General features: G+C 58.1%; 1 protein-coding gene across 37 annotated transcripts in view; it reads right to left on the bottom strand.

Annotated features, from left to right (window-relative positions):
• LOC138843201 (uncharacterized) overlaps positions 1–23,823 on the bottom strand; it is a 205,904-nt gene that overhangs the window by 141,220 nt on the left and 40,861 nt on the right. For 17 of the 37 annotated variants that reach the window (XR_016214354.1, XR_016214355.1, XR_016214353.1 and 14 more), the window contains one exon: positions 3,508–3,600. Coding sequence is in view for 1 of the 37 variants with exons in the window: in XM_089305588.1 (XP_089161714.1) it covers positions 23,240–23,317 (78 nt within the window). In the remaining 36 variants the exon portion in view is untranslated. Of the gene's footprint in view, positions 1–3,507; positions 3,721–7,726; positions 8,173–8,355; positions 8,898–9,364; positions 9,766–18,035; positions 18,150–22,904; positions 23,437–23,823 lie in introns of those variants that run through there. The other 20 variants (XR_016214380.1, XR_016214349.1, XR_016214383.1 and 17 more) reach the window with 9 other exon arrangements.

Genomic DNA, 23,823 nt, shown 5'->3' with positions numbered 1-23,823 from the left:
GGGCTCCCCACCTCCTGGTCCTGGACGCCTCGGGCCCAGGCGTGCCCTGCGCTGAGCAGTTTCCTGCACACACTTGTGGGTGCTGGCAGAGGCCGAGGCCGCCCCTCTGGAGATGAGGACCCTGGGGTGGGGGGCAGGAGTCAGCCAGGGCGGTGCTGTGTCTGCCCCCACCCTGGAGGAGCTGCAGCCTGCCAGGGCGGGACCACACACCCACGGCCACAGCACACAGGACACACAGAAGACCTGTCTGTGGGGAGCAATCCGGACTAGACTAAGTTACTCGAATTAGGACTTATTCTATGCATCTGCTCTCCCACAATATGGCGCTGGGAGAGAAGTAAACAGCTTCCGCACAGCTGCCTCCAGTTCAACTAATAAACTGTAGGACTTGCTCCTGATTGGAGAGCAGCGTACTCGGCGTGTGGGCAGCCGAGTTGGGATTGGCGGAGGAGGACTATAAAGGAGGAGAGAGACGGCATGCACCAGGAACATCTATGGGGAACATCTAAGGGAACCCGTGCAGCCCCCGAGAGAACCGGCCGGCGGTGTGCCGCTCCCCTGCAGAAGTGGGGAATGTGGCCAGGGGGAACTGCCCTTCCACGGAGGTGGAAGGGATAGTAGCCAACCCGGGAAGAACCAGCAGCAAACCCGGGGAGCGACATAATGGTGCCGTGACTCGGATAGGAAACATGACTCGGATAGGAAACCTGACTCGGATAGGAAACCTAGCTCGGATAGGAAACTTAGGACGGATAGCAAACTTAGGAGGGAAGAAATGGGAAGAAACGGGAAGAATTGGGAAAATATCGGAGAGAGAGACTAGCAAACAGCCTAGGGAAAATACCGGAGAGAGAGACTAGCAAACAGCCTAGGGAAAAGCCGGACGAAAAGGGTGCCGGAAGAAGCTATTGAAAGCCTAGGCATAGACTCAGATACGGACTACGGGGGGAAGCTGGGAGAAATCTCTAAGGTCGAAAGCAAAAGTGAAAGCTAGAACAAACAGACTCGGATGCGGACTGTGGGGAGAGGCCAGGAGAAATGAGGGAGGAATATCGTTGGAGGAAAGTTTGGGGAAACATACCGGGTAGAGAAAAATGTTAGGGAAATTGAAGCCGTGGGGGGCAGGCCAAGGCGGACACGAAAGCCACTTTGGGATTCTCAAGTTAGCCCGGGAATAGGGGGCGAAAAGTTGAAACCAGAAGCTGAAACGTGAGCCTGGTTGGGATCCGTCTGATTAGCCCGGGGAGCAAAGGACGGGAAGCCAAACCGTGGGGCGGAGACGTACGCTGGGTTGAATTCGCCAGGCTAGCCCGGGGAACTTAGATTGAATGCTAGTGGCGGACACGTAAGCTACGCTGTGTTACTCCCGGAAGCCGCCGCGTGCAGAGAGAGCACGGGGCGTGAATAGATAGGGAACGGGGCTGGCGTAGGCCGTGGTTCAGACGCAAAAGGGTTAAGCGTGGAGACCGCGGAGCGCGCGAAGCCGAGCCGCGCAAAGCCGGGAAGCTGCGCAGATGAGAGAGGCGCGCGGGCTGAAGCTGCGCGGAGCCGTGAAGCTGCCGGCAGCGCGAGGCGCCGGGAAGCTGCAGGGATAAGAGAAACAGAAGTTTAGAAGTAAAAGAGAAATAGGAATGCTGGAAGATAGAAGTAAAATGGGAGAAATAGGAATGCCCGGAGATAGAGAAATAGAGAAATAAAAAGGCCTCCCTACAACACTGCAATGTGAGAGCTTGGATTCGGTCTGCCTAATCAAGTGAGGCGATGAGCACCTGCGGGCAGCTAGCAGCTTATGCGCCGCAGGTCACCGAAGACAGGCACGAATTAACATCAGTAAGGCTTCCCCACAATACAACAATATTAAGCTTGGATTCGGTCTGCCTGATTTAAGGCGGTAAGCGCCAGCAAGCAGCTCGACCAGAGTATGAGCTGCAAGTCACCGAAGATAGGCACGAACCAACACTAATAAGTCTCCCCCACAATAAGGCAATGAGAAGGCTTGGATTCGGTTTCCCTGATAGGTTTTGTAAACACCTGCAGGCAGTTCTAGCAGAGCAGAGCATGCGCTGCAGGGCACCGAACACAGGCACGCATCAGCGCCTAAAAACCTCCTCACAACATGGCGAAGAGAGGACCCGGATTCGGTTTGTCTGATTGATAGGACTTGTAAGAGCCTGTGGCAACTCTAGCAAGTAGAGCAGAGTGTGTGCCGCGGGACACCGAAGACAGGCACGTATCAACGCCAAAAATAAAAAGAAAGGGGGATCTGTGGGGAGCAATCCGGACTAGACTAAGTTACTCGAATTAGGACTTATTCTATGCATCTGCTCTCCCACAATATGGCGCTGGGAGAGAAGTAAACAGCTTCCGCACAGCTGCCTCCAGTTCAACTAATAAACTGTAGGACTTGCTCCTGATTGGAGAGCAGCGTACTCGGCGTGTGGGCAGCCGAGTTGGGATTGGCGGAGGAGGACTATAAAGGAGGAGAGAGACGGCATGCACCAGGAACATCTATGGGGAACATCTAAGGGAACCCGTGCAGCCCCCGAGAGAACCGGCCGGCGGTGTGCCGCTCCCCTGCGGAAGTGGGGAATGTGGCCAGGGGGAACTGCCCTTCCACGGAGGTGGAAGGGATAGTAGCCAACCCGGGAAGAACCAGCAGCAAACCCGGGGAGCGACACCTGTCCACCTCCCTCTCTCCACTGCCCATGGCCCTGGCCCCTCCTGCCAGCCCTGGGCACAGGAGGCACAAGCACCCGGGCCACCAGCTCAGCCCAGAGCGCACTCCTGGTCCTGCCCTCAGGGTGGCCCTGCACCTTGCAGACCCAGAAGGCACCCGTTCTCCTGAGACCTCCCCACGTCCACGTGTGGGTGTCAGAGGGGACTGGAATTTGATGAGGCAGAACCTAACTGGGGCCTAATCAGTGTCCTGCTGCCCCTGCCCCACGAGGACACCCTCAGCCCACGCCTGCTCCTCGCAATGCCCATGCTCACAACTCATAAAATACCCACACCACCGCAAGACCCAGACGCAACCTGTCCTGGGACCCAGGTGACTCAATATACAATATTCCTAGTGCTTAACACCTGAATCTCCCCGGGGACATGCCCAGACTTCTCCTTCCAGCACACAGCTGGTTCTAATCCTGGGGCAACAGTGGGAGGAGCCGCCCGCTACCATGCCCCGTTAGTGTGCAGCTGCTCAGTGGATGCCTGTGCAGGGGTCAGCTCCCAGGTCTCCGTCAACCCAGCCACCTGGGCCCTCTTGGTTCTCACGGTCCAGAGCAGGGATCCACAGAGACTCTGAGGACGCCTGACTGAGGTCCTTGCCCCCCACCCACCTGGGAGCTTCCAGAACCACAGAAACCCCAACCCCGTCTCTCCCCACCTCTCCACCCAGCAATGTTCCCCAGAGGATTCAGAATCTGGTCCAGCCAGGGTATCCAAGTAGCCAAACACATGGCGCAAGAGGTGGTACAGGGGAAGGGGTCTGTCAGGGGAGGGGCTCACCTGTAATGGGGGCTGCCAAGTCCCAGAGGCAGCTGTCTGCTAAGTAGGAAACCAGGAGAGCTGGGAGCGGGCACAGATCAAGTCCACAGGACCCTGCACAAGGAGTCGCCGGGGTTCTTGGCTTCAGGCTGCAGTTGGGTGTCTCAGGTCACGGGTGCGAGTTGCAGAGTGGAAAAGCCACAGCACCGGGGGCTCTGAGCCTGAGGGGGAGCACTGAGACGCGCAGGCTCCATGAGAGCCCCGAGCTGCCCCTGCCCTGCGGCCCTGTTCTCTCCAAGTTCTGGACGGGCTGGGTGGTGCTGCCCACAGCGAGGGTGGGTCCCTACAGTGCTGGAGGCACTCATCTGGGCTCCACAGAAACTCACAGACACCCCGGGTGCTCATTCTTTCCCATCCCGGGGGCAGGAGAGGGGGGCTCAGCACCTGCCGAGGTCTGAGGCTCCACCCTGGGCCCGGCTCCCCCTGCCTCCCCAGATCCAGTCGTTGGTGATGCCCGGAACAACCGTCCCAGGACAGTGGCCAGCGTCAACAAGGAGTCACAGAACCTAGATCCTAAAACACAGCTTTGTGTTTGCACGTTGATAATTCAATTAAACATCACTAGCCACCTCTTTCTACCTCCAGGAGGAAGAACAAGGACACCATGGGAAGCCTTCGCAGGTGCTAAAAAAAATCACGGGAACAGAGTCCTCAGAACCTGCTCCTGATGCGTGAATCACTTCTATATCATGATGCTCTTCTCAGATACACTCCACTCCATGCACTGGCCTAAGGACGTTCCTCTGTCACAGGTGGAGCTGTCTCCTCCACACTGAGCCCCTGGGCCCAGGGCTGGCAGCTGCTCCCGGGTGCTGACGCCCAGGCTCTGCCCCAGCTGCTCCCTGGGTGGGGCAGGAATCAGCAGCCACCTGGGCCTGGGAGGAACCGCTCATGGGGAGGGGCCTGGCTCTTCATCTTGGCCTCAGTTTCCCCATTTGTAAAGGAGAGGCCAATGCCCACAGCCCAGGTCTGCAGGGGTGGAGCTGAGGCTGTGAATGCAAGCTGAGCCTGAGGCAGAGGCCCAGCTCCACAGGGAGCCAGTGGGGGAGGGGCGGCAGCCCCTGGACCTGGAGCCTGAGCCCCCCCCCAAGGGATGTAATTGCTCTGCCTCCCTGGTGTCAGGGAAGGGCACACAGGCAGACTGTCATGTGGATGTCCAGATGCCAGAACTCACTTTCCCTGCACACAGGAGGAGGAGGGGCCTGGGGATGGACGTCCCCAGGGACAGCCCTGAACCACTGAAGATCAGGGACACTGGGCCCCTCCCCCACAACCCTGGGTCACTCTGCTGTGGGGAGCAACTCAGACTAGACTAAGTTACTGGAATTAAGACGTATTCTATGCATCTGCTCTCCCACAATATGGGGCTGGGAGAGGAGGAGTATGCTTCTACACAGCTGCCTCCAGTTCAACCAATAAACTGTAGGACCTGCTCCTGATTGGAGGAGAGCAGCGTACTTGGCGTGTGGGTAGCAGAGTTGGGATTGGCGGAAGAGGACTATAAAGGAGGAGAGAGAAACATGCACCAGGAACATCTATCTGAAGGAACACCTGTGCAGCCCCCGAGAGAGCCGGCCGGCGGTGTGCCGCTCCCCTGCGGAAGTGGGGAAAGTGGCAGGGGGAACCGCCCTTCCACGGAGGTAGAACGGTCGGTAGCCAACCCGGGAAGAACCAGCAGCAAACCCGGGGAGGGCCGAGCAAACGAAAGAGTAACGCAGGGTCCTGTGTCGTTCCTCCATGAAGAGGGGGAGCGACACTCTGCCTTGTGTTTGTGCCCAGATGGGGACAGAGGCTGTGACCTGAGTTGTGGAGCAGACTGGGTGGGCTGATCTTAAGCAGTCACCTTTTAGCCTACAGTCTTTCCTGAATAGCTGAGACCCCATCTGTCCAGTGCTGTCCTGGGGTGCACTTTGGACACCATCCAAGGCTCCCTATGCCAGGCTCACCTGTGCCCCCCGCCCTGTGGGGTCCGGGGCTCTGATTCCCCAGCAGCGCCCACGCAGCCAGGAGGGAGCAGCCCGGCCACACTAGCACTTCCTACCCAGGCTCACTGGGCCAGCGTCAGACCCTCCCTCCACTCTCCCAGGGCTCGGTCTGCAGACGCCCTGGTGGGGGAGAGGAAAGCCAGGGAGAAAGAAAGGGATCCGAGTCCAGTGTCTCTGTCACTGCGCCATCTGCAGCCTCCCTGAGCCCAGCTCTCACACAGTGAGCTCGATAGAGACAGGTGTGCACCTAGAACCAGTGTGCGGGACACGTCACAGGGTCACGTCCACAGTGCGTGAGATACCTCAAAGGAAGGCTCCGTACAATAAGACAGTTGAAAGACAAGACAGGCAGGAGGGAAGTTTTGGGGCTGGCACTGAGGCGTGGTGGGTAAAGCCGCTGCTTGCTGTGTCCAGATCCCATCTGGGTGCTGGTTTGAGTCCTGCCTGCTCCACTTTGGATCCAGCTCTCTGCTATGGCCTGGGAAAGCAGTAAAAGATCAAGTCCTTGGGCCCCTGCACCCACCTGGGAGACTCAGAAGAAGCTCCTGGCTCCCTGTCTCGGATCACCACAGCTCTAGCCGTTGCTTTCAATTGGTGAGGGAACCAGTGCATATAAGGGTGATTGAGAGAAAGACAGTATAACTCTGACTTTAAAATTAATAAATAAATCTTTAAAAAATGTATTTAAAAAAGTGTTTGCAATCACAAAGAATTGTTGTTGGTGACACATGAGGACCTGCCTGTCGTGACAAGACCTCAGAATCCACAGCTGCCGACACAGCCACAGGCAGAGAACGTGACCCGACATCCTGCAGGACACCCACAAGCCTGCCCACACGGACGCTCCACGTTACAGGGAATGTGACCAATGAATGCGGTCCAATGAATGTGACCCCAGCACCAACACCGCAGCATCTGCAGGGACAACGCTCAACCTGCCCGCTGGCCTGTGGGGTGAGAGCACAGGGGGCTGGGGGCACGGCCTTCCTAACAAGCCAGGTACACTCGGCCTCTGCATGAACCTGCCCACTCCCAGCTGTGTCCACCAGAGACCCTCTGGGGGCTGCGTGTGCAGGGTGTGTGCACACCTGCTCTGAGACCCCTGGGAGTTGTGAAAGCAGAGGCACCGTGCCGAATCCTGGGTGTCCATGCTAAGACACCACCCTGTGGAGACAGGAAGGGGCGGTTCCCGTGGGCACTGTGACAGCCGAGGGAACCAGGCCCCGAGGAGCAGCCTCCAGGATCAAGTGACTGCAGTGAGCCCGCCCAGGCCGCACCTGCACCACATGTGCTCTGCTGGTTACCCACACCCACGCTGCCTCCTCACAGCCTGTGCCCACGTCACAGATGCCGGCCCCCACACAGACGCTGCACGGCCAAGGACACCAGGCACGGACAGGAGAACCAGGACTCCAAGCAGGGCAGCCTGGCCCTGACCTGGGTTCTTAACCACGGTCGTCCTCAGCTCCTGATTGGACACACGGATGTGCAGTAAGAGGTGTGGAAGGAGACTCCCCAGGGCGCTGGGTCAGGAGCATGCGCCCTGCGGCTTCCCCCTCTGTGCAGCGTGCAGTCGTGGGACTGGGCTTTGGGAAGACAGAAACAAGTTCTGCAGGGCTAAATCAGAGGTGCTGCCGCCCTGCCCCAGGAGGACCCCCACAGCCCCAGGCCTGCTCATAGCTGTGCCCAAACTCACACCCCTAAAGTCCCCCACACCAAGGCAAGGCCGCGCTCAGCATTTCCTGGGACCCAGGTGACCACTACAAACTCTCCCTGATATGGAACACCTGCGTCTCCCCGGGGAGCTGTCCCGGTCTCTGTGGCTTCCAGCCCGCAGGTGGTTCTAATCCCGGGCGAGATTGGGAGGAGTTGCCCGCTACCACGGCCCCGTTGGAATTCAACTGCTCAGTGGACGCCTGTGCAAGGGGTGGATCTGGGGTTCCCATCTACCCCGCGCCAGGCGCCCTCTGGGTCTGCACGAACCACTGCAGGGATCCCAATGGCACTCTGAGGACACCAGACAGAGAGCCTTGTCCTGGGCACCACCGGAAGTTTCCCGCACCGCAGAACTCCCGTGCTGGCCTCTCCCGCAGCAGTGCACCCAGCAAGGTCCCCAGAGGATTCAGAATCCATCCCACCACCCTCTGCAGGGAGCCAGACCACAGCACAGAGAGCCAGGCAAGGGAGGGGCTCACCTGGTGATGGCGCTGTGTAGTCCCAGTGCGCTCTGTCTGCAAAGCGGGGAACCAGGAGCGCTGGGGGCCAGGCACAGACCCAGCCCGCAGGCTCCTGACCCCCTGGTGTCCTTCTCAGACTCAGGATGCACTGTGAGCCCAGGGTCCACGGGTTCGAGCTCCAGATCAGAAAGCCACAGGACCTGGGTTCTGACCCTGAGCTGGGAGAGCTAAGACCGCAGGCCCAGAGAGAGCCCAGCTCACCCTTCCTCTGCCGCCCTTCTGTCTCCGAGGTCCCCAGTGATGATGGTGCTGCCCACTCAGAGGTGGAGCCCATGCCTGCTCAGACTCCCATCTAGGATCCACACACTCCTAAAGCTGCATCCAGTCACCCAATCTTCCCGTCTGGGGGCAGCAGAAGGGAGGGCCCAGCACCTAGGACACCCAGAGGCTCCACCCTGCACCCAGCTCTCAGGGCCTCCCCTATTGGTTTCTGGAAACAGCGGACTGGGGCAACAGCCAAGGTGAACAGTCTTGGAACTCAGATGCTAACAAGGCCCTTCGCTCGAACATTCCTAACTTCATGAAACGTCACCTAGCCTACCTCTGCTCCACCTAAGGATGAAAACATGACATCAGGGAAGCCTTACCAGGTGTTAAAGAAAATTCATGGGAATCATGGACTTGGACCAGGCACCAGCACTGGGCCCACACTCCCAACCCAAACAGATTCCTCACGGCCACGGGGCTGGGGCTGTGGCACAAGACCCAGAGGCAGTTCATTAATCAGGTAGTGAGCAATTAACTAGTTAAGAGGTGCCCGACTGGCAGGTGTGGGGACTGAACTGGAGCCCTGGTGCTGATCTCCCCACCTCACTTCCTGTTGTCCAGCAATGTTGTGGCACCTGTCATGGAGAGGGGTCCTCAGCACCTGCTCCAGTTCTGGGAGCTGCCTGACTCGTGACCATGTCTCTGTGATAATGCTGTCCTCACATGGACTCCACTCCATGCGCCTGGCCTAAGGAGCTTCCTTCAGTCCCGGGAAAGAGTTGTCTCTGAACCTGAGCCCTGAGCCAGGTCCTGGCATCTGCTCCCGGATGCTGACGCCCAGGACTCTGACCCCCAGGTCTCCCAGGTCAGGGGAGGAACAGAGGCCACCTGGACTGGATAGGAACAGAGGACAAAGAAGGGGAGAGAGAGACCCAAATCAGGCTCAGGGCCTCCAACAAAGGGGGGGGGGGGACAGAGAGGCAGGGAGAAGGGGCAAGGACAAAGGAAAGGCCAGTGGTGGTCACAGGAAGGAGCCAGCTCCCCCACAGCCCAGGACCCACAGACGGCTGACATCTCCCAGAACCCCGCCAGGCATCAAGGCCTAAGGACCCAGCCCTACCCATCAGCCAGGGGAGTCTGGTGCTGTTCCGGGGGCTTCCTTGGAGGCAGGTGCTCCTGTCACTCACACCCCCTTGACAGAGCCAGAAACACAGCCCCGGGGGTGGGAAACCAAGGCAGTGGCAGCCAGGGGCACTGGAGCCAGGACTCAGCCCAGGCCCCGGGCGCGGCTCCAAGCTGCCTCCTCCAGGCTCCCAGCGCTCCCCTCCCCGGTGTGTGAGCACAGGTGCCCGAATCAACACTAAGTCCTTCATGTTTCTCCATCCACAAATTTATGACCTAATGGATTTCTCTTAAACTCCTATTTAATCAGTTAACATGCAGGCACAGAGGCAGTAGTGCAGGGCAATCCATGGGCACCAACAGAGGCAACAAGGTTCTTCCCAGGCAGCAGCTGCTCCCCGGGGACAGAGGAGCCACAGGGTCCTGTCCTTGGGGCAGCGAGGACGAGGGACATTCAACACCTGTTCAGGAAGGGCGAGGATTCTGAAGATGGGATTCTCAGGTCCATCTTCCAGTGGGCGATCGTGGTAACTTGGGGCAGCAGAGAATCCACAGGGTCCTGTCCTTGGGGCAGCGAGGACAAGGGACATTCAACACCTCTTCTGGAAGAGCGATGATACTGAGCTGGGCGTCTCGGAGTCCATCTTCCAGAGGACGATGGTGGTGACCTGGGGGCAGGGAGAGAAGCTCAGGGTCCTGTCCTTGGTGCAGCGAGAAAGAAGGACACTCTACTCCTGCAGACCTCAGAGGCAAGGATTCTGAAGCTGGAAGTCTTGGCGTCCGTCTTCCCGTGGAAGGTGGGGAGACCTGGGTCACCAGAGACATAGCTCTGCTGCAGCATCTGCCGGGTAGACCCTTTGGTCGCCCCAGGGCCCTCTTGGATTTGAGAGGTCAGAGGGCTGGGGCAGGGACAAGCTGACAAGGGGAGAACACGGCCCTGTCATGCCATGGCGTGGTCCCTGGTTCCTGTCCTTGTGACACCCCAGGGCACTTTGACTAGTGACAAGGCCACAGACCAGCAGGGAGGTGGCAGGTGCCTCATCCAAGCCAGAGGAGATGCCCACCCTGGGGCTCAGCCCCCCGAGGACAGACACGGGGAGGCAGTGCTGGCAGAACAGAGCTGTAGGGATGCCAGCGCCCCTGCCAGGGCCCAGCACAGCCCTGGCTGCTGGCCTGGTCTACAGCTCATGGCAGGGAACACCGAGCCCGGCAGCCACAGAGGGGTCCCCTCTCTCACGTGCTCACCGCCCGTCGCACACCTGCAGGGCCTTGTGTGCAAGACTCATGAGGCCACTGTGGCCCTCAGAGACACCCATCTCCCAGGGGGGCACGTTGAGGCTCCAAGGACTGAAGGGCCCCACTGGAAGGTCAGGGGCTCTCAGGAGGGACGTGACCCGGATGTCTGAGTCTCAGAGGAGCAGATGCGCTCCCCTCACTCCCCGCCCTTGAGAAATGGGCCACGGGCCTCCGAAACAGGAGCCATGGCCTGTAGGAAGGACAGAAATGCCCAGGACACGGTCTCCCTGCACCTGGCAGCCCCACCTCCACCTGCCCAGCGTCTGCGCTCCCTTGTCCAGGTGGGAGCTGCTGCATCTCCCATGGAGACCCCGGGGCAGTCTGTCTGTCCTGAGGATGGGATGGCGGTGAGGATGCTCCTAGGCGCTCGGCCACACTGCCTGGCCCAGGGCTGGGGCAGAGGGCAAGGACGAGCAGTGCCGAGACCTCGGCTCCACGTCTCAGGAGAGGGACCCCCGGCTGCTGCAGCCTGGGGCCTGTCAGGAGCTGCCGCGGCCTCTCCCCTCCTTAGACCCTGGTACAGAGCTGCACACAGCCAGCACCCACGCGGGATGGCTCATGCTGCTGGAGCCTCCAGAACCGGCAGGGGTGAAGCCCACAGCCCCTCTGCACTCTCCCCTGACCAAGGAGGACCGTGAGCATCAGTGTGAGTCCTCCCCCCTCCCCTATGCACCTGCTCCATTCCTGCACACAGATGCACAGCCAATGGACACCCTGGCTGTCTGGGTGACCCCGCCCCCCTGTGGGTGAGTCCCTTACCACCAAGAGGTCCTTCCACAGGAAGTCTTCTTGCTGGTGCAGATCAGGTTTCCGGGGCTTCTTTGGATCCTAAACCTTGTAGAGCCACCTGGACTGGGCAGTAGTTACCTGTGCAGGGGAGAGAGGGGCCCGCACTGCCACCACCCCTCCCCTGCAAACATGGGAGACCACAACTGAGAATCCCCCCAGGCTCCATCTCAAGTAACAACCCTTCCACACCCCCCCCGGGGACACCACAGTCCCACCTGACAGCCTTCTCAGCTCATCCAGGAGCCGCCATGGACACCTCCTGCCCCGCTCTGCTGAGGGACGCGGGAGCCACTGGGGACACAGAGGGCTTGGGGGACCGCAGTCAGTCCCGCCCCGGGAAGTCCCCATCCAGGATGCGATTCTGGCCTCGGGATTCTGCTCCCTCTCCCGGGGCTCCCAGGAAGGGAGACGAGTGGTGCACAAATGAAAATGCAACAACAGAAATCAAATGAACAGAAATCACAACACAAAAATGAACAAACTCACTCTGCTCCCGTCACCAGCAGAAAACATGAACTGTATCCACTACACCACACCAACAACGGAGACTGTTCTATGAAGAAAATGTTAAAATGAGAAAACACAAAATGAACATGAATTGTGGCAGGAAACAAAGTAAAATAGAAAATGTACAAAGTAATCATAATGGAAAAAGAAAAAATAAATTTGACCAAACAGGAGCAGCAGGATCCGATTCTTCCTCCGGATTCCTCTCCCTCTCCAGGGCTCCCCCAGGAAGGGTCAGCAGGGCTGACGTCTGGGAGACCCTGAGCCAGCAGCTGACACAGATCAGCTCTCACGGCTCTGACTCCTTGAGCACAAACGAAGATGAAACAAACAGAAATCTAATGAAGAGAACTCAAACACAAAATGGACAAAGTCAGCTCACCTCACCAACAGAAAACATGAACTAAATGAACTCAACTAGACTCACAACTGAGACTACCCTATCGAAACAGTTAAAAGTGAGAAAACAAAAAAAGGAATAAATCATAAAGAAAAAAATTCATAAACCTTCACTGTAATAACAATCCAAGCAGACGACATACAGTCTTTAAAAAAACGGAATAAAAATTAGAAAAAAAACACAAAGTGAACAAAGGGAAACCCAATAATGGGAGAAAATATAAAGAACAACAACAAACAAGAGGAAAGCCAAGGAAAAAAGTGAAGAAAAAATCCAAATGGAAATGAAATATCCAAGGAATCAATAAAAAGGGAAAAAGAATACGAATACTGGAGGAAATCAAAATAAATAAAATAGAAAAAAAGAACAAAATAATCAAAACACAAAAAGAAAAAACAAATTGGACCAAAACAGCAGCAGCTTGAAGAACAAAAACAAAACAAGAAAACAAACAGGCAGCTGTTCCCAGCCCCAGGTCCCCGGGACAGCGCTTCCTGGGCAAATGACAGAACCCAGGCCCAGCCAAGGCTTTGTGCAGGCAGCGGGCATGACATCACAATGGTGCCTTCTGATGTCAGAGCAGGAGACCGCAGCAGGTGCTGCCCTCTGCTGGTTTGCACAGGCGCCTTTCCACTTTAAAAAAAAAAAAAAAAGAAAAGAGAAATTCTTTCTTAGGTTGAAGAGAATGATAATTATGCTTTCTGAAATTAAACCCTGGAGGATATTTCAAACCCTTTTCATTTCTGGTCTTAGCATCTTCCATAATTTTGCCTTTTGCAGACTCAGTGTATCCACTCCTTTCTCTTCAACCCCTGAATGATCGCTCTCAAACCATGGTGCAGCGTCACTGGCATCGCGACGCTACATCAAATGTTCTGTCACTCAAGTCAGCGGTGCTGTGACGGAGCTGTAAAGCCACGGCTTATGGGGCCTGCGTCCCGAACGAGGTCTGTTCAGGTCCCAGCTGCTCCACTTTTAGTTTTAAAGGGATTTCTTTATTTTTTCGAAGGCAGATGGAGAAGGACAGAGAGAGGGAGACAGAGAAGGTCCCCGTGTTAGCACCACAAACTCTGTGCACAGCAGGAGCCCCAGCAAACGTGACTGACCGGGGCCATCCCACAGGCTACCAGTGTGCAACCTAGTGGAGAAACCTTTCCTACAGAGGCTGCAGGGGGGGCTCCTGCAGGTCCTGGTGTCCCGGATCTCAGGGGAGACCCCAGCACAGCCCCTGTCTGCCCTGAGGACTCCCCTATGGGCTCATCCACTGCTGGGAGCTTCGCAGCCATAACCTCACTCTCTCTCTGCTGCCCGTGGCCCTGGCCCCTCCTGCCAGAACTGGGCCAGGGAGTCACAGCACCCGGGCCACCAGCACAGCCCAGAGCTCAGGCCTTTCCTTGGGCTGCGCATGGATCTCGAGGCCCCGGCAGCACCCGTTCTCCTGAGATCCCCACAGCCCACGTGGGTGTCAGAGGGGACTGGGCTTGACCAAGGAGAAACAAAACTGGGGCCTAATCAGGGGTCCTGCTGCCCCTGCCCCAAGAGGACGCCCACAGCCCCAGTCTGCTCTTCCCTGTGCCCAAACCCACACCCCACATAACCTGCACACTACCCAGGGCCCAGGTTCAACGTTTCCTGGGACCTCTGCGAGTCAGTGGAAAACATTCCTGATATTTAACACCTGGATCCTCAAGGGGAGATGCCCAGGACTCTGGGGCTTCCAGCCAGCAGGTGGTTCTAATCCCGGAGGGGTGTTCGAGGAGCCGCCCGCTGCCACAGCCCCTTCAGTGTGCAGCTGGTCAGAGCACGCCTGTGTCGGGGGCAGCCCCCAGAGCCCCACCACCCAGCCACGCGAGCCCTCTTGGTTCTCACAGTCCACAGCAGGGATCCGCAGAGGCTCTGATGACGCCTGACAGAGATCCTTGTCCCCTGCCCCACATGGAAGCCTCCAGAACCCAGAAATCCCAGACCCCACCTCTGCATCCAGCAATGTCCCCAGAGGATTCAGAATCGTCATGCCACGGTTCCCGGGAGCCAAAGAGAGGGTGCAAAGGAGGGGTGCAGGGGAGGGGGTCTGTCAGAGGAAGGGGCTCACCTGTGATGGCGGCTGCCAAGTCCCAGGGGCAGCCTTCTGCCAAGTAGGAAACCAGGAGAGCTGGGAGCAGGTGCACACCGAGTCCGCAGGACCCAGGACCAGGACCCAGCAGGTGCCGGGTTCTTCTCGGTCTCGGGCTACAGCCGGGAGTCCCAGGTCACGGGTGCGAGTTCGGGAGTGGAAAAGCCACAGCACCGGGGACTCTGAGCCCTGAGGGGGAGCACTGAGACGCGCAGGCTCCATGAGAGCCCCGAGCTCGCCCCTGCCCTGCGGCCCTGTTCTCTCCGAGTTCTGGGCGGGCTGGGTGGTGCTGCCCACGGCGAGGGCGGATCCCCTCGGGTGGTGGACACGCTCATCTGGGCCCCACAGAAACTCACAGACACCCTGGGTCGCTCAGTCTTTCCCATCCCGGGGGCAGCAGAGGGGGGCTCAGCACCTGCAGGTGCTCTGAGGCTCCACCCCGGGCCCGGCTCCCCCTGCCTCCCCAGATCCAGTCATTGGTTGTCCGGAACAACCGTCCCAGTACACCGGCCAGGGTCAACCAGAGTTGCAGAACGGAGTTTCTAAAACAATGCTTTGTATTCCGATTTCAGAATTCAATTAAACGTCACCCATCCACCTCTTCCTACCTCTAGACGGAAGACAACGTCACAGGAAGCCTTACCAGATGCTAAATAAAATTCATGGGAAGCCACGGACTGGATAAGGGACATGCACTGGGCCCAAGACCCAACTCAGATGGCTTCATCCAGGCACTGTGCTGTGGCTGAGGCACTAGGGTATGTATCCAGAACACTAATTAGGCTGTGAGCAAATAGCTAGTTAAGTGGTACCCGACTGGCAGGTGTGGGGACTGAACTGGAGCCCTGGTGCTGATCTCCCCACCTCACTTCCTGTTGTCCAGCAGAGTTGTGGCACCTGTCATGGAGAGGAGTCCTCAGCACCTGCTCCAGTTCTGGGAGCTGCCTGACTCGTGACCATTTCTCTGTGATAATGCTGTCCTCAGATACACTCCACTCCATGCACCTGGCCTAAGGAGCTTCCTTCAGTCCCGGGAAAGAGTTGTCTCTGAACCTGAGCCCTGAGCCAGGTCCTGGCATCTGCTCCCGGATGCTGACGCCCAGGGCTCTGACCCCAGGGCTCCCAGGGAAGGGGAGGAACAGAGGCCACCTGGACTGGATAGGAACAGAGGACAGAGAAGGGGAGAGAGAGCCCCAAATCAGGCTTGGGGCCTCCAACAGAGGTGGGGACAGAGAGGCAGGGAGAAGGGGCAAGGACAAAGGAAAAGGCCAGTGGGGGTCACAGGAAGGAGCCAGCTCCCCCACAGCCCCAGGACCCACAGACGCTGACAGCTCCCAGAACCCCGCCAGACATCAAGGCCTCTAAGGCCCCAGTCCTACCCAGCAGCCAGGGGAGTCTGGTGCTGTTCCGGGGGCTTCCTTGGAGGCAGGTGTTCCTGTCACTCACACCCCCTTGACAGAGCCAGAAACAGCCCCAGGGGCTGGGAAACCAAGGCAGTGTCAGCCGCAGACACTGGAGCCAGGATTCAGCCCAGGCCCCGGGCGCGGCTCCAAGCTGCCTCCTCCAGGCTCCTAGCGCTCCGCTCCCTCGTGTGTGAGCACAGGTGCCCGAACCCACACTGAGGCCTTCATGTTTCTCCATCCACAATTTATTGACCTAATGGATTTCTTTTAAACCATAAATCAGTTAACTTGCAGGCACAGAGGCAGTAGTGCAGGGCAATCCATGGGCACCAACAGAGGCAACGAAGTTCTTCCCAGGCAGCAGCTGCTCCTCATGGACGGAGCAGCCACGGGATCCTGTCCTTGGGGCATGAGGATGAGGACATTCAACACCTGTTCAGGAAGGGCATAGATTCTGAAGCTGGGCGTCTCGGAGTCCACCTTCGGGTGGACGATCATCGGGGCAGGCAGAGTAGCCACAGAGTCCGGTCCTTGGGGCAGTGAGGACAAGGGACATTCAGTACCTCTTCTGGAAGGGCGAGGATTACAAAGCTGGGCGTCTCGGAGTCCTTCTTCCTTTAATGATCGTGGTGACCTGGGGGGCAGCCAGGGAACCCTGGTGTCCTGTCCTGGGGGCAGGGAGGACGAGCGACATTCTACACCTCTTCTGGAAGGGCGAGGATTCTAAGCTGGGCGTCTCAGAGTCCATCTTCCTGTGGACAATCGTGGTGACCTGGGGGCAGCCAGAGAAGACACGGGGTCCTCTCCTGTTTGCAGCGAGGACGAAGGACATTCAACACCTGTTCCTGAAGGGCGAGGTTTCGGAAGGTGGGGGTCTAGGAGTCCTTCTCGTGGTGGTAAATTGTTTGGTCCTGGGGGCAGGCAGAGAAGCCACAGGGTCCTGTCCTGGGGGCAGCGAGGATGAGGGACACTCAACACCTCTTCTGGAAGGGCGAGGATTCTGAGCTGGGCGTCTCAGAGTCCATCTTCCTGTGGACGCCCGTGGTGACATGTGGGCAGGCAGAGAAGCTCGGGGTCCTGTCCTTGGGAGAGCGAGGAAGAAGGACACTCTACTCCTGGAGACCTCAGAGGCAAAGATTCTGAGCTGGAGGTCCTGGAGTGCGTCTTCCCATGGAAGATGGGGAGACCTGGGTCACCAGAGACATAGCTCTGCTGCAGCATCTGCCATGTAGACACTTTGGTCGCCCCAGGGCCCTCTTGGATTTGAGAGGTCAGAGGGCAGGGGCAGGAACAAGCTGACAAGGGGAGAACACGGCCCTGTCACGCCATGGCCTGGTCCTTAGTTCCTGTCCCTGTGACACCTCAGGGAACTTTGAATGGTGACAAGGCCACAGACCATCATGGAGGTGGCAGGTGCCTCATCCAAGCCAGAGGAGATGCCCACCCTGGGGCTCAGGCCTCTAAGGACAGACATGGGGAGGCAGTGCTGGCAGCACAGAACTATAGGGATGCCAGCACCCCTGCCAGGCCCCAGCACAGCCCTGGCTGCTGGCCTGGTCTACAGCTCACGGCAGGGACCTCCGAGGCTGGCAACCACAGAGCGGTCCCCTCTCTCACGTGCTCACCACCCATAGGCACCGTGCAGGACCTGGTGTGCAAGACTCATGGGCCACTGTGGCCCTCAGAGACACCCATCTCCCAGGGGGGCACGGTGAGGCTCCAAGGACTGAAGGGCCCCACTCGAAGGTCAGGGCTCTCAGGAGGGACGGGACACGGACGTCTGAGTCTCAGAGAGGAGCAGAGCGCTCACCTCCGTCCACGCCCATGGGGAATGGGCCAGGGGCCTACGACACAGCAGCCATGGCCTGCAGGGAGGACAGAAACGCCCAGGACACGGTCTCCCTGCACCTGGCAGCCCCACCTCCACCTGCCCAGCGTCTGCGCTCCCTTGTCCAGGTGGGAGCTGCTGCATCTCCCATGGAGACCCCGGGGCAGTCTGTCTGTCCTGAGGATGGGAAGGCGGTGAGGATGCTCCTAGGCACTCGGCCACACTGCCTGGCCCAGGGCTGGGGCAGCAGGGCAAGGACGAGCAGTGCTGAGACCTCGGCTCCACGTCTCAGGAGAGGGACCCCCGGCTGCTGAAGCCTGGGGCCTGTCAGGAGCTGCCGCGGCCTCTCCCCTCCTTAGACCCTGGTACAGAGCTGCACTCAGCCAGCCCACGCGGGATGGCTCATGCTGCTGGAACCTCCAGAACCGGCAGGGGTGAAGCCCGCAGCCCCTCTGCACTCTCCCCTGACCAAGTAGGGCCCATGGGCATCAGTGTGAGTCCTCCCCCCACCCCTATGCACCTGCTCCATTCCTGCACACAGGTGCAAAGCCAGTGGACACCCTGGCTGTCTGGGGTGACCCCGCCCCTCTGTGGGGTGAGTCCCTTACCACCAAGAGGTCCTTCCACAGGAAGTCTTCTTGCTGGTGCAGATCAGGTTTCTGGGGCCTCTTTGGATCCTAAACCTTGTAGAGCCACCCGGACTGGGCAGCAGTTACCTGTGCAGGGGAGAGAGGAGAACGCACTTCCACCACCCCTCCCCTGCAAACATGGGAGACCCCAACTGAGAGTCCCCCGCAGGCTGAATCTCGAAGTAACAACCCTTCCCCCCCCCCGGGGACACCACCGTCCCACCTGACAGCCTTCTCAGCTTGGGCCCCAGGATCCGCCATGGACACCTCCTGCCCCGCTCTGCTGAGGGACGCGGGAGCCACTGGGGACACAGAGGGCTTGGGGGACCGCAGTCAGTCCCGCCCCGGGAAGTCCCCATCCAGGATGCGATTCTGGCCTCGGGATTCTTCTCCCTCTCCCGGGGCTCCCAGGAAGGGAGACGAGTGGTGCACAAATGAAAATGCAACAACAGAAATCAAATGAACAGAAATCAAAACACAAAAATGAACAAACTCACTCTGCTCCCGTTACCAACAGAAAACATGAACTGTATCCACTACACCACACCAACAACGGAGACTGTTCTATGGAAGAAAATGTTAAATGAGAAAACACAAAATGAACATGAATGGTGGCAGGAAACAAAATAAAATAGAAAAAGGACAAAGTAATCAAAATGGAAAATGAAAAAACAAATTTGACCGAACAGGAGCCGCAGGATCCGATTCTTCCTCCGGATTCCTCTCCCTCTCCAGGGCTCCCCCAGGAAGGGTCAGCAGGGCTGACCTCTGGGAGACCCCGAGCCAGCAGCTGACACAGATCAGCTCTCACGGCTCAGACAACTTGAGCACAAAAGAAGATGAAACAAACAGAAATCTAATGAACAGAACTCAAAACATAAAATGGACAAAGTCAGCTCACATCACCAACAGAAAACAGGAAATAAATGAACTCAACTGGACTCACAATTGAGATTGACCCTATCGAAACAGCTAAAAGTGAGAAAACACAAAAAAGGAATAAATCATAAGGAAAAAAATTCATAAACCTTCACTGTAATAACAATCCAAGCAGACGACTCACAGTCTTATTTAAAAAAAAAAAAGGAAATAAAAATAAGAAAAAAACTCAAAGTGAACAAAGGGAAACCCAATAATGGGAGAAAATATAAAGAACAACCACAAGCAAGAGAAAAGCCAAGGAAAAAAGTGAAGAAAAAATCCAAACAGAAATGAAATATCCAAGGAAATCAGTAAGAAAGGGAAAAAGAATACGAATACTGGAGGAAATCAAAATAAATAAAATAGAAAAAAGAACAAAATAATCAAAACACAAAAAGAAAAAACAAATTGGACCAAAAAAAAGCAGCTTGAAGAACAAAAACAAAACAAGAAAACAAACAGGCAGCTGTTCCCAGCCCCAGGTCCCCGGGACAGCGCTTCCTGGGCAAATGACAGAACCCAGGCCCAGCCAAGGCTTTGTGCAGGCAGCAGGCATGACATCACAATGGCGCCTTCTGATGTCAGAGCAGGAAACCGCAGCAGGTGCTGCCCTCTGCTGGTTTGCACAGGAACCTGTCCACTTTAAAAAAAAAAGAAAAGAGAAATTCTTCCTTAGGTTGAAGATAGAGATATTAGTGTTTTGAGAAATTAAACCCTGGAGGATATTTCGAAACCTTTTCTTTTCTAGTCTTAGCATCTTCCATAATTTTGCCTTTTGCAGACTCAGTGTATCCACTCCTTTCTCTTCACCCCCTGAATGATCGCCTAAAACCATGGTGCAGCGTCACTGGCATCGCGACGCTATATCAAATGTTCTGTCACTCAAGTCAGCGGTGCTGTGACAGAGCTGTAAAGCCACAGCTCACGGGTCTGCGTCCCGTACGAGTGTCTGTTCAGGTCCCAGCTGCTCCAATTTTTTTTAAAGGGATTTATTTATTTATTCGAAGGCAGAGAGAGAAGGACAGAGAGAGGGAGACAGAGAAGGTCCCCGTGTTAGCACCACAAACTCTGCACAGCAGGAGCCCCAGCAAACGTGACTGACCTGGGCCATCCCACAGGCTACCAGTGTGCAACCTGGTAGGGAGTCCTTTTCCTACAGAGGCTACAGGGGGGCCCCTGAATTTCCTGGTGCCACGGATCTCAGAAGCTCCCCCCAGCAGAGCCTCTGTCTGCCCTGAGGACTCCCCTATGGGCTCGTCCACTGCTGGGAGCTTCACAGCCATAACCTCACTCACTCTGGCCCCAGCCTGGGAGGCAGGATGACCACCACCATTTCCCAGCGTGGGGGGTGGGTCAGGTACATACGGGATCAATATGGGACACCCAGGAAGGCTGGAGTCCCAGCCTGGGGTGGAGCCCATAGGCCAGGAAAGGGAAGACGGGATGAGCGACCATTGGGGGTTCCCTGTGGGAGGGGCAGAGGACAGGACACAGGGAGTGTCAGGTGCTCCCGGCCTGGCTGCTCATGGGTCCTCCAGAGGACAAAGAAGTGGAGAGGGAGCCCCAAATTCAGCTCAGGGCCTCCCCCAGGGCAGGGACAGAGAGGCACAGAGAAGGGGCCCAGAAGGTCAGCTCAGCAGTGCCTGCTCCCTCCTGGGCCAGCACTCAGCACTGCCCAACAGCACCTCTCCAGGGCCCCAGCAGGGGGCGCTCACCCCATGCAGCCAGTTCACAGGGCAACCTGGGGCCTGGTGCCCTGCCTCCCTGAGCCTTGGGCCCTGCATTTGGCCTGCCCCTGCCCTTGGGCCTGACATCAGGGCTGGACATGGCCTGGAGACCTGGTGCCAGATGTGAGGACAGAACCCTGACCCAGGGCCCCACGTCCCTCGCCCGAGTCCCTTTACCACTGGAAGGCCCCACTCTGACCTTGATGGCCAGTGAGCGTCTGCCACCCTCCTGACAGGGACAGCCCCAGGGCTCCAATCTCCCCCAACAACAGACACCATGCGGTGTCCTCCCTTACACACGCCCACTCTGAAGTTCTAACTCGCTGGGTGCAAAGGACCAGGGGCAGAGGTGGCAGCAGATCCCTCCCTGGTGGCCTGGTCAGTGCCCAGGGCTGTGACCGCTGTTGGCCCTGTTCTTCCCCTGCTCCACCCTCCTGGTGGGCGCTCACACTGGGCAGATGTGGCTCTGCCTCTTGGGATGAGGTCACTGCCGAGGGCAGGCGAGTCCTAGCTTTGCGGTGACCCTGTGGTAGATCAGCTGCTGAGCGTCTGTCCCCGTAGGCTGTCACAGGATGGGACCCTGATGGCAGGTGGTGGTGTCCCTGGAGGTGCACCTGCTGTGGGAGTCATCCCTGACTCAGGCTTGTTTTGCCAACTGCAGAGCTGTTACTGGCCATTGGCTATTGAGGGCTCAAGAGCAGTGGGGCCATGGAGGGGGCCATGCAGCCTTGCTGCCTGCCTGGGCTGAGCTCTGCCTTTGGAGTGAGCATTTTGAGCAGAGACAGGGGTGCACAGAGCTGCCCTGGGGGCTCCGTGGTGAGCAGCGGGAGGTGCCCCACCCACAACCACTGCTCCTCTGCTCCTGGAGGCTGTGCAGCACCGGGTCTGTCTGCCTTGTCCTCCTCATGGGCCAGGGCCTGGGGGGTCTGGGCCACGCCCCCACACCACATCCACAGGTCTGCCTCAGGGTTGGAGGGCCAACCCCAACCCGCCAGAGCGGTGGAGGTGCTGCCAGCGCCTCCTCACCGATGGACAGGGCTGTGTCACTGCAGGTGCCGGCATCACGTGAGACTGCAGGATCTGACGCTGGCAGGGCCGGCTAGGGGTCCCGGCGCTTCCTGAAGGCGGTGAACACGATGGTGGGGGCCTTCTGGGAAATGGGCACCACATCCAACAAAGCAGAGAAACCCACGTGGAAGTGGCAGCTCGTGGGCTCCCTAAAGCCCTTTACGGCTCTGAGACCCAGGGTGCTGGGCTCCCCACCTCCTGGTCACAGACACCTCGGGCCCAGGCGTGCCCTGTGCTGAGCTATATCCAGCACACACGAGTAGGTCTGACAGAGCCCAACGCCGCCCTGTGGACATGAGGACCCCGGGGGGCAGGGGCCAGCGTCGGCCTGGGCTACACGCCCCCTTAGTATGCAGCAGTTCAGTGGACGTCAGTGCAAGGGGCAGCTCCCGGGTCTCTGTCCACCCAGACACGTGGGCCCTCTTGGTTCTCACGGTCCACAGCAGGGATCCACAGAGGCTCTGAGGACGCCTGACTGAGGTCCTTGTTCCCCATCCACCTGGGAGCTTCCAGAACCAACAGAAACCCCAGCCCCGCCTCACTGGCTCATGTATGCCCAGCAAGGTCCCCAGAGGATTCAGAATCCAGTCCAGTCAACGGTTCCCTGGGAGCCAAACACATGGCACAAGAGAGCGGTGTCCCTGAGGACAGAGAATTGGAGAGAGAGCCCCAAATCAGGCTCGGGGCCTCCCCGAGGGAGAGGGACAGAGAGGCAAGAAGAGGCAAGGACAAAGGAAAAGGCCAGTGGGGTTCACAGGAAGGAGCCAGCTGCCCCACAGCCCATGACCCACAGACGGCTGACAGCTCCCAGAACCTCGCCCAGGCTGCCGATGGCACCTAAGGACCCAGCACTACCCAGCAGCCAGGGGAGGTGGGAACTATTCTGGGTGCTTCCCACGGCAGCCACCCTGCAACCAGGGGCTCCTATTGCTCACACCCCCTTGACAGAGATGGAATCAGAGGCCAAGGGGCAGGGACACCAAGGTGGGCAGCAGCGGGCAGTGGAGCCAGGACTCAGCCCAGGCCCTGGACCCGGTGTGGCTCCAAGCTGCCTCCTCCAGGCTCCCAGCACTCTGCTCCCCCGTGTGTGAGCACAGGTGCCCGAAACCAACACTAAGTCCTTCATGTCTTTCCATTCACAATTTATTGACCTAATGGATTTCTGTTAACTAATAAATCTGTTAAGTCTAGGCACAGAGGCAGTAGTGCAGGGCAATCCATGGGCAGCAACAGAGGCAACGAGGTTCTTCCCAGGCAGCAGCTGCTCCCCGGGGACGGAGCAGCCACGGGGTCCTGTCCTTGGGGCAGCGAGGACGAGGGACATTCAACACCTCTTCTGGAAGGGCGAGGATTCTGAAGATAGGATTCTCAGGTCCATCTTCCAGTGGGCGATCGTGGTGACCTGGGGGCAGGCAGAGAATCCACGGGGTCCTGTCTTGGGGCAGCTAGGACAAGGCATATTCAACACCTCTTCTGGAAGGGCAAGGATTCTGAGCTGGGCGTCTCGGAGTCCTTCTTCCTGTGGACGATGGTGATGACCTGTGGGCAGGGAGAGAAGCTCGGGGTCCTGTGCTTGGGGCAGAAAGGAAGAAGGACACTCTACTCCTGAAGACCACTGGGACAAGGATTCTGAGGCTGGAAGTCTTGGAGTCGTCTTCCTGTGGAAGATGGGGAGACCTGGGTCACCAGAGACATAGCTCTGCTGCAGCATCTGCCGGGTAGATCCTTTGGTCGCCCCAGGGCCCTCTTGGATTTGAGAGGTCAGAGGACTGGGGCAGAGACAAGCTAACAAGGGGAGAACACGGCCCTGTCACGCCATGGCCTGGTCCCTGGTTCCTGTCCTGTGACACCCCAGGGCACCCTGACTGGTGACAAGGCCACAGACCAGCAGGGAGGTGGCAGGTGCCTCATCCAAGCCAGAGGAGATGCCCACCCTGGGGCTCGGCCCCCCGAGGACAGACACGGGGAGGCAGTGCTGGCAGCACAGAGCTGTAGGGATGCCAGCGCCCCTGCTTGGCCCCAGCACAGCCCCGGCTGCTGGCCTG

This window comes from Oryctolagus cuniculus, chromosome 10 (genome assembly GCF_051225735.1).
Source record: "Oryctolagus cuniculus isolate XC-2025 breed Fujian yellow rabbit chromosome 10, ASM5122573v1, whole genome shotgun sequence".
Lineage (NCBI taxonomy): Eukaryota > Metazoa > Chordata > Mammalia > Lagomorpha > Leporidae > Oryctolagus > Oryctolagus cuniculus.
This window is presented reverse-complemented; position numbering and strand designations above follow the sequence as displayed.